The sequence below is a fragment of the Tachysurus vachellii genome, chromosome 2, assembly GCF_030014155.1.
Source record: "Tachysurus vachellii isolate PV-2020 chromosome 2, HZAU_Pvac_v1, whole genome shotgun sequence".
NCBI classification, from domain to species: Eukaryota; Metazoa; Chordata; class Actinopteri; order Siluriformes; family Bagridae; genus Tachysurus; species Tachysurus vachellii.
Window position 1 is genome coordinate 10,769,118 of NC_083461.1, and position 14,770 is coordinate 10,783,887.

Here is a 14,770-nt window from a genome sequence, read left to right on the forward strand (position 1 = left end):
GACAGCTTCCGTATATTTATCCATTCCTCAGTCAGTTCTAATGACACAGTGTGAGAGAAGCTGTATCAGTGAAGGCATCTCTTGAATCAGGTCATATCACTAATTTGTGGTTTGTGAGGATTCCAAGACATTTGTTGCTGTGGGTGTTTTGTTCCACAAGAGGTTGTATCAAATATTGTTACATCACAGCTTTACCACCACTGAAGTGCAACAGACTTGAGTGGCTTTGGGCTTTGTTAAATGTTTGTCAAATCTTGCTCACCTAAACAATTCTCTTCCAAAGATGCTCATACTTTTTGTCTTTTTTAATTATTTTAAAAGGCTTAAAATGCTGGTACCTGGTATTCTAAGGTTCGGGGTACATTTCTGCTTCTGTTTTTTCTACCTCAGTGCTGTTGTCACTTTTTTCTTATTCATTGGGTGTCAATGATTTAAAACACTGACTGTAAATTGGACAGCAATTTATTGGCAGCATTTACCAGTGTCAGGATTTGAATGCATACCTTTTAATCTGTAACTTAAAGCATTAACCAGTGAACCACCACAAATAACCTAACTAGCTTACATTGAATTAGCCACTTCAACCGCTGAATTAACTAACAGTGAAAGATTGCATTGAATCAGTGTTAGCAAGTTGTGTTTGTTGTGGTGGCTCAATGGTTAAGACTTTGAGTTACAGAGCAGAAGGTTGTGTGTTCAGATACTGCGCTGTTAAGCTGCTTGGGGTTATTTTCTTAAACCCCTTCAGCTCCGATGTATCCTGCATCAGTGTATGTGTCAGAGTCAGATTATGAGACACACACAAACAAGCATATATCAACACAAAATGTTCATTTAGAAAGTAAAACAATTGAAATTTAAAGCTATATTGCTGTACACATGTAATTGGGGTTATGTCATTTACAATAATGAGCTGTGATCTTTTCTCAGACTAATATGGTGAATGTTTTCTCTGGAGAAAACAACTTGCTCCCTGTGCACTCAGTAACACAAAGGGACGTAGTTGCATAATATTGATGTAATGTTTATTTTTGCACTTCTGCAGGCACATTTACCGTAATCCTGATACCATGTTTATCAGTATTTTTCCTAATCATGTATGTCTATTTTTGTGTATGTATGTGCTCCCATGCATGGGCAGTGTTACTCTTGACCATGAATATCTTTCAACCACAAAAACAAAAATTTCCACAGGCTGCCTCAGTATACAGTAGATTTAATTTATGAACACAGACCATCTATAGAGATATTGTGCTAACTATATAAATGTGAACAGAATCATTTTGGCTGTTGGTCTTTTTTTCCTTTATCATCACTTCACAGAACCTGGGCTCATGTAAAAAGCTTTATGTTGATATTATTTACAGTCTACTTGTAGCTTTGAATGACATGCAGTCAATTCAAGTGACTTGTGAAATAAGATAATTAAATTCTCAGTAAAAATAATGCTTGATTTTTTTGCTGATGCTACACATCACAATTTCTATAACCGCTAAATAAACAACAAATTGTGATGTCTTTTATTTGATTCCTTGGCCCAACTTTCAGAACTATATCAGGAATTGAAACCATGCCACGAACTGTCCCTGCTGTTCTGGAAATGCCAAACTGATACTGTAGCTTGTCTTGGCAGCCTCTCTAGCAGGCGTTATACCCTGCTACACACCTCTTTTATGATGGATAGATGTTTTAATCAGCTGGACAGCATCCAGAGCTGTCCTCCCTTCCCCACTCAATCCTCCTATGCCTCGTAATTGGTAAGTTGATCATCCCTGAGGACTTGTATTGTCACCCCTGACCACTATGCTTTTATTTGTGCTAATTTAAATACTACCATATCACTAATTGGTTCCATGTAATCTGCAGCCTGTTGTGTTGAACTTGGCTTATTGCTGCACATGTTAATAATGTATGATCTAGCAGTCTTGGCTTGATTCACGTATGGCCTGGGGATGTGAGTGTTGAAATCTTAGCAACAAATTTGAGCATATGACATGCGTGGGCTTGACTTTAGCTTGGCTGAAAATATTTTTATGGATTATTGGTTTGTGTACAGTGTTGTCATGCCTCAGAGGACTTGTCTGACTTCAGCTCCCATCTAATTTTTCATCTTATTTACGAAAATATGAATTAAAAAGAGGAGCAGTTGTGTGCTGCCTAATACAGTGAGTACTTCCAGTACAAGTAGAAAACAGAGATTTCTACCTTTCTGAGTGGATCCCAATCTAGAAGGGATCTACCTGTTTCTCTTCCTTTCTTCAGGCTAGTTCCGATTTCTTTTCTCTCATCAGGTTAGCCCTGATCTCTTCCTCTCTTCAGGCTAGCCCTGATATCTTTCTCTCTACGGGCTAGCCCTGATCTCACCCTCTTTTCAGGCTAGCCCTGATCTCTTTCTCTCTTTAGGCTAGCCCTGATCTCACCCTCTTTTCAGGCTAGCCCTGTTCTCTTCTTTTCTTCAGGTTAGCCCTTATCTCATCCTCTCTCAGGCTAGCCCTGATCTCTTCCTCTCTTCAGGCTAGCCCTGATCTCATCCACTCTTCAGGCAATCCCTCTCTTCAGGCTTGCCCCTTCAGCGCTTTTCTTCGGTTAGAATAGAATGAATGTCATGCACATAATTAATAAGTAATGTACAAATATTATGTTGCCCTGGATCCGATTGCCGATTATATTACAGTTACCTGTCCTGACTTAGCTATGAATAAAATAAATATTAAGTAATTATGTAATAAATAAAAAAGAAAATGATTCATAAATTAATAAATCAGCCAACAAATATATTTGTTTCTATTATTTCTCTCAAATGATATTTTTTGATCTTTAGTTTATATAGTATTAATAACAAAACCTATGATGTTGCACTTTTACAAATATACACGTATCATTATATATACATATGTGCAAAATGTTTCTGAACACCGGACCATCTTACTAACCTTCAAACTTCTGGGAAGGATTTCCACTAGATAATGTAATGTCTTTAGCAACAAGAGCATTAGTGAGAACAGACACAGATGTCAGGTGAGATCTGATGCACGGTAAGTGCATCAAAATGGTTGAGGTTGGGGTTCTGTTCAGGACACTCGGGTTCTTCCACATTAATCTGTGCAAACAATGTCTTCGTTGAGTTTGGGGCATTGTTATGCTGGAACAGGTTTATGCCTCTTAGTTCCAGTGAAGTTAAATCTTAATTTCACAGCACACAAAGACATCATGTACATATACAAACATATACATGTGGGTTTCCAATTTTGTTGTAACAGTATGGGGAAAAACCGCCTATGGCTCAGTGATGGTCAGGTGCCCACAGACTTTTGCACATATTGTGAGATAATGGTTATATAATGTTTGTAGTCGATGTATGTTTTGACAGAGTTAAAGGAGAAGCACAATATTCTTAGTGTTTTGTCAGTTGTATCTTGTTTGCTTTTATAAATGAGGCATAATATATTCCATGAATATTACAGAGCACTGAAGAGCTAAATGACTTGCTTAAGGGTCCATTTCATTTTTTGCACTAATGGTTTAGTACAGAAAGAAGAGTAAGATGGAATTCTTTCCTTTTACTGTATCTGTAATCAACTAGTTTTTACATACAATTTTTCCAGAGCAGATTAATTGCTAGTATCGAAAAACTGTAACGGGAAAGAATTACAGTAAAAGAAAATCCCATTCCGAATCTACAGAAATGTCCCGAATTGTACAGAATTTTTAACCCCTTAGATTAAGTCTTATCTTCTTACTCAATCTTTCATCCAGAAAGAAATGAAATAAGAAATCTATCTAGCTGAGGAATTTCATTTTGGAACTATATTATATATTTATTCAAACATCATACATTTAGTCAGAATCCCATTTATGTATGTTCAACAGAAGACAGTTTGAGCTTTGTCTATAATGAACGAGAACTAATTGCTCTTTTAAGTAATTTATTGTTGTTTAAATGTAATGATGAAATATATAATTCATAAGCATGTCGGTCTGTTTATATAGTGTTTTTTTTTTTACATCTTTTTCTAGATCTCATTACATAAGGGTTTTTACAAAATGTTAAGGAAACTAAATACTTTTCACTTATTACACTAAAAGTAGAATTTTAAATAGTTTAATGTGGATTCAGTGTAGACATTTTGTATTTGGATATGTAAACAGTTTGGAAATTTCTGTAACAATTCCTGTAAGAGTCAAATACATTCTGATAGCTTGAGTGTACAGTGATGTGAATTCTGGGAAATATTTGAATTAACAGTAAGCTCCGGTTATCAATTAGGCTAATCAGAAACACTGTAATGTAGAGTTGAGTGGAGAACTTAACACAATGAGCAGTGCTAAAGGACCCACTGTGCACCTGGCTCAGTGTGTGTTTGTGTGCGATGGTGCCGGGTTACTTAACAGACACACGCACCATATGGCCAAGAGCAGACCAGTGATCGTTAATGAAGCCTTAATGTTAGAGTCACATGGAAACACTGACATTAACACACTGCTGCTGTTGTCACTGACACCAAGATAAATACAGAAAAGCTTTTTGACTTATAGGACACAAGAGAAATTAAAAATGTATAAGCAGTGACTGATGTCAAGTCCATACATGGTTAAAAGAAAATTCAACACAAAATAAAATAATAAAAGTTTATATGAATATACTGTATTTGTGATATGCTGATATGTTGGCTATGTGTTGTATATTTTCTTATCCATGTGAGCAAAAAGCAGTTGTCTGCATCTCTGATGCAACAAAAAAAATCAGCTTTGAGTAAGGGTTTTTTTTTTAATCACCAATTTCCTGCAAATATTAGACTTAAAGCTCCAGAATCTAATGCAGATATATGTGGCTCGGCTTAGAAAGTACAAAATGATAAGGACAATGGTGTGGATTGAGTATTAGCATGACTGTTGATGTGTTGGAGCCTGATCAGTTTGAGTGTAGAGTGCATGAGGAGGTGGACAGACTAAAAGTACTAAAGCACTGCTGGATCATTTTGTTTTGTTTTTAAGTAGGAGTGAAACAGGGCTTAATCACATGCATCACTATCAGCAGGTAGTTGAATGGCATTGAAGCTAATGTAGGAAACCGATAACCAAAGTGAAAATAGTCCAAGATATTAAACACGGACGTTTCTAACTAAAAAAGTCAACTCAGAAACAATGAAGCTCACATGTTAAAAAAATCATAAAAAATATATATTAATAAAGTATAAAAAAAAAGGAAAAGGGAAATGGTGATTCCATGGTTTGACCTAATACTGCTCAAATAATAGAAGAATAAGTCAATCTATTAAAAGCATTTGTTAAAATAATTTCTGCAAAACGGACTCAGAAGTCACCAAAATAAAAGTTAAGAGTTTCACTAACCCAGAAAGAACTGTTGAAGACTGATATGTTAGATTTAGACAAACTTTTGAATATATTGATTTTCTATCTCATTTCAACAGGTTTCTGTTTTCTTCTCATTAAACTCGTCCCTTTTCAGTATTTATGCCCTTTTTATAGACTTGAGTTCGCCTTGTTTGATGTTTTAATTGTGCTCTTTTAAAAGTCAGATCTCCCCTCGTGCATCTCAAACAATAGGCTTCAAAGCAGCAGTGTGTGTATCTGAGGGCTCATCAAACGATTGGGGAGCTGAGTGTCGGCCTGTCACAGGCAGCTGCAGCCCTTGCAGTGAGCTTCACAGCACTCCAGCATGAGTAGAGCTCTTGACACAACAAGGTTTCAGCTTCATGGCCCTTTTCTCTCCAACAGCATAATTTCCAGAAAATAATCTGCCGATATAAATACACAGCAAGCTTATGAAACTCATCATCAACTCAGTTAAAGTAATATTTACCACTGCTTTACAATGACATCCTCTTCAAATGTATGAAAGTGGCTTGTTGTTATGTCTGCTTTGAATAACGTTTTATTAAACTCAGAGTAAAATGTGTTAGTACAAATGAATATGATTGGAAGAATAATCAGAAGAGTGCACAGTGTTTATTTCTGTTCTTCAAAATGAAATCGATGGCTTTTACATAACAACTTAGAGAAGTGTTATAGGTCTAAAAACATTGTTGTTAATTATTTTTGTGTTGTTTTTGTATATAAAATAAAGAAAAATCAAGTTTTAATTATCCTGTATTCTGCATTAATGTATTAAACGTGTATTTCCAGAAAATGAATCCTGAATCACATATTTAAAACTATTTTGGGATGATAAAGCTCTCTCAAACACAAAGTGATTTTTAAATATTGAGATATTAATGCACTTTAGCTATTAATTTATAATATGCCATTTTGCCATTACACTATTTTTTATTTGAATCAAATTATGTTATAAATAGTGGTTTTGTATTCGAACTGTCAAAGAAAATGAAACTTTATTGTGAGTATAGGAAAGAGAAAAAAATCGGACACTTGTAAATTTATAATAGTAAATTTAAGAATAAATTTAATTTGCTTGAGACATTGAAACAACTTTCACATTCTGTGGTTTACATGCAGTGTAGCACTACAGTCTCTGTAGAAAGTATCAGGTCATTAATATTAAATTGCATTTGGATACAAAATCTCTATGTAAATAATGGATATTGACAGCTTTGGTGTCTACTGTTCACTCCTTTTCATTTACCTCTATCAGTTAGTGACTTAAAATAATCTCTCTCTTTCTCTCTCCCTCTCTCTCTATCTCTGAATCTGTTTTCTCTCACTTTCTCTTAGATGGTAGTGCTCATGGACCCTCTAGAGGATCCGGACGACATCCTGCGAGCCCATCGTTCCAGGGAGAAGACATACATGTTTGATGTGGCCTTTGACTACACAGCCACACAAGTAGGCCTCCGTTTGAAAATGTGAAGTCCATGTGACCACGGCATGTAGCTAGCAAAAATCTAGTATATCTACTTATTTTCTGCACTGTTATATATGTATGTATGGTATTATGTAAGTTCTGATTATAAAGACAGAAACCTCCCTGTGTTGTGAACAGGAGGAGGTGTACAGAGCCACTACAAAAGGGTTGATCGAGGGCCTTATATCAGGATACAATGCCACTGTGTTTGCCTATGGACCTACAGGTTAGTCATCCTTTACTCCGTATGAGGAAATGAGTGTGTGGGTGTGTACGGCTTTCTAAATGGAAACTAACGCTTCTGGTTATTAAGCCAAGGAAACATTCAGTTTCTAAGAACACAAGAGCTTCTAAGAATTCACAAGCCTTAAGACATTAATTGGGTTGTTTGGTTTGTTTCGTCTCCGTGGTGAAAGCTGTCTTAGCTTTATAAAGGTTCTGTGTAGCTTCATACTAGCCACTTGTTCTGCACACAAGGCATATCTGCTTGTCCTTTAATTGTGTTATAATTTATTTTTTGAGTCGCCTGTGATCAGCAACAGAATTTAAAACATTATCAAGCCTTCAAGCCTTGTCCATCAACTTTGGGAAAGGGCTAAGATCTGTGACATCTGAGGGTGAGGCTAATTTCTGGGTCAGAAAAATGTAAACACAAGCCTGAAACAATTAACCTAAGAATTATTATCACTGCATGGAAATTTTGTTAACCAGACCCCCAATCTGTAAAATATACAATTTAGTAATTTTAAATTCTTTTTGAATAACTTAGCAAAAACAAAAGACAGCATTAGGAAAGAAAAAAGTTGCAACACAAATTAGTCCCAAATTAGTTTTTGTGTTTTCACTGTTTTCACTGGTTAAAATACTCTGGATATAATAATAATAATAATAATAATAATAAGAAGAAGAAGAAGAAGAAGCAGAAGAATATTGAAGATATTGCAGCTTGGTATGCTTAAAAACCTTGAATTGGAAAAAAGCTCTACTCTGTCGCTACCCTTCTAACTCCACTGTTTACATCGAGTGTGATTAGGAAAATCTTATTTTGAAGGTGCCTTTAGGCCTCTATTTAGTCCTGTGTTTACTCTATATTTTAATCACCTTCCATTCTTAAAGCCAGTGTAAGGTCTTTTCCTGTCTGAGAGCTGCCTAAAAAAACCTAGACATGAACAACAGGACCTTACCTTAGGACTCACTGTGCTTGTTCCAACTTTTTCAAACAAATGAAACATGCTCTCTATATTTAAATGATAAAATTTAAAAAGATTCTAATACAACAGTATGCGACAATGTCAAAAGTTTGTGGACAACTGACTACCGCTTCCTGTACTTTATGAAAATCCTATTATAGATTTAGTTCTACATTTATCTGTTATAATAACCTCTAATCTTCTAGTAAGACTTTCCATTTAATTTGGTTGTGCGGCTGTGGGGATTTGTGTATATTCAGCTTCATAAGTGAGGTCAGGTACTGATGTTGGGTGAAGAAGTGAGGCGCAGTACAGTTTGGGAAAGAACCACATATGGGTGTGATGGTCAGATCTCCACATACTTTTGGTCATATATCGAATGTCTGTACGTCAGTATATTTTTCTGCATAATTTTGGTTTTGCTTGTATTTATGTGTTTGCTCATGCTTGCATACTTAGGTTGTGGGAAGACATACACTATGTTGGGAACGGATAAAGAGCCTGGCATCTATGTTCGCACTCTTAACGACCTGTTCAAAGCTATTGAAGAGACCAGTGATGACATGCAGTACAGTGTTTCCATGTCTTACCTAGAGGTAAGATAACAGACATTTATACTTCCACACCACCTTCCCTGTAAATTCAATGGAAGTAATAAATATATAATATTGTGGCTATTGTCAGTCCCTGAGGCACTTACAGCAGTGATAGTATGGAACACGTTTTCTGGAATTCTTCATCAGTGTTCAAAAATATACTGTATAACAGGTACTTGTTGTTTAATACTAACAACCAGTTATTCTAGATAACACTTCAGTACAGTGACTAACACTGGTGAGTTGATAAGAAGCCGTTCAGAGCCAAAATCCCACTGTTATAATAGTGTTTACTGTAAGTGCCTGATCCTTTAAGCATATTGAAATAGGATATAAGCTGGACAAAGTGTGTGACCGTCAATCTAACAGACCAAAACACTATTAAATAAGGAATAAATGTGACAGGACCAGAATTATAAAATAATCAACAATGGGGTGTTGTGATGCAGCTTGACATAAAGCAGAGTTACTGTAACCACCCTGAAGTTGATTATGTTCCAGTAACAACATTTCCTCTAAATATTTCCACCTCAGCCACTTATCAACAAGTGCAAATTGTAATTAATAATGGACGTACTTCATAAACATTTATATTTAATAATGTAGAACAAGACAGTCGCTTCTCTAGCCTCTCGGTTCTCACTTTCTTAAAGTTTTTAGTTAAAATCAGCTTGCCATGTTTCTGAGAACGAAGGACGTGTAATGTTCTCTGTTCCAAAGGCATTAACACCTTAAACTCCTTCAATAATTGTAAAAAAAAATCTCCTTTTCAAAAACTATGACAGTTGCTGTCATACAAGTCCCTATGAAAGAGATATTACCATCATATGAGTATTTACTAGTGCTGTTATATAAGAACACTTATTCCATTAACTCTGTCTTCCACATGTCCATCACTTCATCAATGTCGGGAACTTTTGCATACTTCCCATATTATACAACTGCCTGAGATCTAAAAAAAAAACACTTTTAAAAATTTCTTTAAAGAGAAATATCTGTACTGTAAGAGTTATAGCACACTGTCATTAGTGTCAGATGTGAAAGGAAAGCCGTGAAAGGAAAGCGACTGAGAGCTTTATTCAGCCAACAAGAGCCAGGCAGCAAAGAGAAAGAAAGGAAGGGAACATAATTGATTGATCTTTATTAAAAAGCCCCCTTCCAAGAATTTGAATGGACCAGCTGTCAGGTCATGTACAAGGGCACAATCACACACAGGTTGGTCATGTAAAGGTTACAGAGCAGCATGGTAATAACAGAGATATGCAGGACACTGGGTGAAAAATACTACTCTGAACACCAGCTGAGCAACCTGTCTGAATGCAGTGATGATAAATCAGAATTGATCATTAAGACTCAGCCACATAGAGGGCCGTAACGGTTGCTGGTTGATCTCTGGCCCTGGTGGAGCCGCTCTGCTGTCTCTGAGGAGGAGAATATTTGTCTCCACTCACACACACAAAGAAGTTAAAGGCTAGTTTATGACTGCGATTCGGAAAGGACCCATCTGGTGCCTTTCTCAGATTCATCAGATTCCACCAAGCACGCACACACACACACACACACACACACACACACACACACACACACACACGTTATTTTGCCATTTCAGGACAATATTTATATGTAACCTATATTTAATATGTATATAACTACAGACTAACTACATGTATATAATAAGTATTTTCTATGCCTAATTCCAAAGCCTAACTCTAACCTTAATAACAGTAAACACAACAACATTGTTTTTACACCTCAGTTTTCAAAAAAAAAGAACATTTATAAACAGCAATTTATGCTTTCAGGACTAACTTGCTGCTCCTACTTTTTTAAAGTCAAATCAAATCAAATCAAATTTTATTTGTCACATACACATACATACAGAGTACGACATGCAGTGAAATGTTTTTTACTTCTGTTCGTTATTCAAGCATAAAAAGGAATGGAATTAAGGATAAAAATAAAACCAAAAGGAGGTAGATAAATAAAAAGTATAAACTATATAAAATATATGAAAATATATGTGAAAGGATATTGGCAGTAAAAATGATTTTAATTTTAATGATTTTCAAATTAAAATAAATGAAGTCCCCCCAGTTATAAATTTAAAAACTACATAGTCATACACCAACTCATTCTTCCTCATTATGACTTTGAGATCCTGCATTGCACTCATTTCTTTAGTGTAGAGTAGCACAGTATGGGCTATTTTGCCCATATTGTGACAGAAATTTGATAAAAATGTGATAAAATCACACATAAATTTGATAAAATTGTTGGATGTCACGAGGCTAACATGAGAAAATATAAATTAGAATAAATTACATGTGTCTGGATTTGCAGTAAAATATTAATTATATAAACAAAATATTTTGACTATTTTATGCTGTAACATAACATAAATAACAAAAAATTATTTTAAATTTATGAACATGGTCAGAATTAACATAATGAATATACAAGATACTTGTAGCTTCTATAAAATGAATACTGACCTAAAAATAATAAATAGTTTAGTTTAATAGATAACTAGTTGCACAACTGGCAAGCTTTTGTATTGTAAACCTATTTACTGTTACTGTTACAATACTCTCTCCCTCTCATCGCTGTCTACTTCCATTTTCCATTCAATTTGTCATTGTGTTTGTGCATCAAATCACTTCCATCTATTTTAAGGGGGCTTTTATAGACTTCATCATCATCCTGAAATAATCACCTCCTTAAGAGACATGAAAGCGTCCTTGCTAATATAGAGGAAATGTTTCATGCGCTGCTGAAATGACAGCTTTTGAAGTGACCGCAGTTGCGGATGTGGTTATGGTTCTGCTCTGTACCTGTTAAGTTAAACCTCTGTAAGTCTTTTACGGTGTTGTGTAACGTTCTTTTGTGCTTCAGGTAAGGATGCACTAAAAGACATTCTATAGTTACATGTCATATGTCAAATGGATTTTATATAAATATAGCACAAATGAATTATTATCCTTTTGAATGCAGTTTAGGGTAAATATGATGAATTTTGGTGCTTGGACACTAAAATCGAACATACGTTTTCTCTACAGATCTATAATGAGATGATTCGGGACCTGCTGAATCCATCCACTGGCTTTCTAGACCTGAGGGAGGACTCAAAGGGGGAGATCCAGGTAGCCGGCATCACAGAGGTCTCCACTGTTAACGCACGTGAGGTCAGTCGCACACTTCCTCATTGAGTGTAAATTATTATCACTATTTTATAACATTATAAATATTTTATTTATGTTTGTTATACAATTGGTGGGAAAACCTATCTTTAACCAGATCTGTGGTTTGTAGGTCCTTTGGAGATTATTGATATTCTAAACAGCTTTTTTTCATTATTGAAATGTCCTGTACGTTTGAAATTGCCAGCTTTCAGAGGCATACAATAGAAGGGTCTATTCAGAAGGTTTCCCAATGGTACCTCAAAATGTCTCTGTGTCTTTGTGATTTTTGTTTATTAGATCATGGAGTTGCTGATGAAGGGGAATAAGCAGCGGACTCAGGAGCCGACAGCGGCCAATCAGACGTCCTCACGCTCTCACGCCGTGCTCCAGGTGGCCGTGCGGCAGCAGAGTCGCTGCAGAGATGTCCTGCAAGAGGTCCGCTTTGCTCGGCTCTTTATGATCGATCTTGCCGGCTCTGAACGCGCTGCACAGGTACAGCACAAACCAGCTATCTTGTACTTGTCTGAGCCTGTGCGTGTGATCGTGACAGAGCAGAGGTGTCTAATACTATCCACAAAGAGCCAGTATGGGTGCAGGAGTTCATGTTGTAATCAAGCATGTGCCACACCTGATGTTTGACTTCATCAGTTCATCTTAGCTTTCAGTTGGCTCAGGTGTGGCTTCTGCTTTGTTTGAATGAAAACCTGCACACACACACACACACACACACACACACACACACACACACACACACACACACACACACACACAGACACACAGACACACACACACTGTTTAAAAAACTGGACACCCCTGTGGTAATAATTACCACCTAATTGCTTTGTGTAGCCATTAGCACCTTGAGTAAGTAGGGCGGATCATTTTTTTTATAGTTCTACATTTTAACAGCCATGTTATGCTGTTTGTTGCACATGTCTTAATAAATTGCTTTAAATTATAATATCTAATGAAAAAAGGCATAGATTTCTTGTTAATAAAGATGTTCTCACTACAGTATATAATAGATAAACCTATCTAAAATAAGAATATATTATTGGCACCAACAATCATGTCAAGTCATGATTATTCTAGAAGCTTCACAGCAGAGAGCTGTGTCACCGAGCTGCTTATTTAGTAGGCTTTTTTTCATGTAATAATAAAATGCATGGTAGAATGTTTTTGGAAAGAGGATGACTGTCTACCATCAAGTGTTACAAGTCTCTTGGTGGAAATGGATGTGTGACCCATAAGCTGGTTTCCCCAAAGGCATTTCTCAGCTCATATAATGATCTTTTATAAATTTGAGCTCTTAGATATATTTGTCATCTCTGGAAAATTGTCTGTAGTGTGTGAGTGCGTGAGTGAATGAGAGTGTGTGTGTGTGTGCCCTGTGATGGGTTGGCACTCCGTCCAGGGTGTATCCTGCCTTGATGCCCGATGACGCCTGAGATAGGCACAGGCTCCCCGTGACCCGAGGTAGTCCGGATAAGCGGTAGAAAATGAGTGAGTGAGTGAGTGAGTGAGTGAGAGATATATTTGTCAGTGAAAGGTAAATATATGCAACCGCAAGACGGAGGAATAGATAAAAGAACTGCATATGGAAAAAACTTTCATGTCTGAAGTTTTTGTAGTTATGGCAGTTTAGTACTGTAGCTAGCATTAGATTCTGTTCATTTCCAGCAGTGTACAGCCCATTCTATTAATGTGTCAGACTAAAGACTATACTTTATTGTAATAATCCATTCTTGTTCCCTTTTTAGACACAGAACAGGGGACAGAGGCTGAAGGAAGGAGCTCACATAAACAGGTCTCTGTTGGCACTGGGAAACTGTATCAATGCTCTGAGTGAGAAAAATGGCAACAGATACATCAACTACAGAGACAGCAAGCTGACACGACTGCTTAAGGTTAAGAAATGATGCTCTTGCTCTCTTTTATATGCCTATTGATAAGGGACAAATAAAATGAAGAACCAACCAGAGATGCAATGAAATTCTTCCCTCAGTTAATGTATCCTTTGATTTGCCATCCATCTGTGAGGGTCTAGCTAGTTTATTGTCTTTGCTGTTTTTCTATATCTCTGTTTTGTAGCTATGCAGTGGAAATTAACTTTTATTTTGTCTCTGACTGACAGGATTCGCTTGGTGGGAACAGTCGGACGGTAATGATAGCTCATATAAGTCCTGCTTCATCTGCCTTTGAAGAGTCTCGTAACACTTTGACTTATGCTGATCGTGCCAAAAGTATCCGCACAAGGGTGAGGACACAACCATACAATCACACACACACATGCACACATGCGCACACACAAACACACTCACACACACATGAACACACACAAACATACCTATATAGCATGTCAGTGGAGCTCAATGAATTAGTGTATATGTTACATAAAACAGAAAAACACAGCTGGAGACACATTTATGATCAGAGATATTATTTAATATACTAATGTTTTCTCTCTCTCTTTTTCCCTTCTCTCTCTCTCTCTCTCTCTCTCTCTCTCTCTCTCTCTCTCTCTCTCTCACACACACACACACACACTGTCTTTTTAGGTGAAAAGAAACTTGCTGAATGTGTCTTATCACATTGCCCAGTACACCAGCATCATCTCAGACCTTCGCAGCGAGATACAGAGACTGAAGACGAAGATTGCCGAACAGTCTGGTCGGCAGAGCAATGCTGACAGAACAGACATACGCCATGTGCAGGGTACTTCACTTCTTCCAACATTTGACAATGGTATATTTTACAGATCCGTTTGTCCCCTCATTGCACTACAACAGTGTGGTTGATATGATTTACAAGGCCAGATTTCCATGCCATGAACATTCAGGTCAGTAATGAGCTCATATCTGGCATTTACACAGAGTAAGTTCTCTTGGTGGACATTCACCTGTTACGCTAATGAGCTCACAATCGTATGCGTATCGTTCGACTACTGGGCTTAGTATCCTTCTTTTATTTGCGATATTGGTT

General features: G+C 36.6%; 1 protein-coding gene across 3 annotated transcripts in view; it reads left to right on the forward strand.

The window, feature by feature from the left end:
- kif19 (kinesin family member 19) overlaps window positions 1-14,770 on the forward strand; it is a 35,832-nt gene that overhangs the window by 15,487 nt on the left and 5,575 nt on the right. For 2 of the 3 annotated variants that reach the window (XM_060896618.1, XM_060896611.1), the window contains exons 3-10: window positions 6,694-6,804; window positions 6,962-7,049; window positions 8,473-8,609; window positions 11,666-11,791; window positions 12,086-12,280; window positions 13,549-13,695; window positions 13,923-14,045; window positions 14,347-14,533. In XM_060896618.1, the coding sequence (XP_060752601.1) occupies window positions 6,694-6,804; window positions 6,962-7,049; window positions 8,473-8,609; window positions 11,666-11,791; window positions 12,086-12,280; window positions 13,549-13,695; window positions 13,923-14,045; window positions 14,347-14,533 (1,114 nt within the window). The remainder of the gene's footprint in view (window positions 1-6,693; window positions 6,805-6,961; window positions 7,050-8,472; window positions 8,610-11,665; window positions 11,792-12,085; window positions 12,281-13,548; window positions 13,696-13,922; window positions 14,046-14,346; window positions 14,534-14,770) is intronic. The other variant, XM_060896626.1, reaches the window with a different exon arrangement.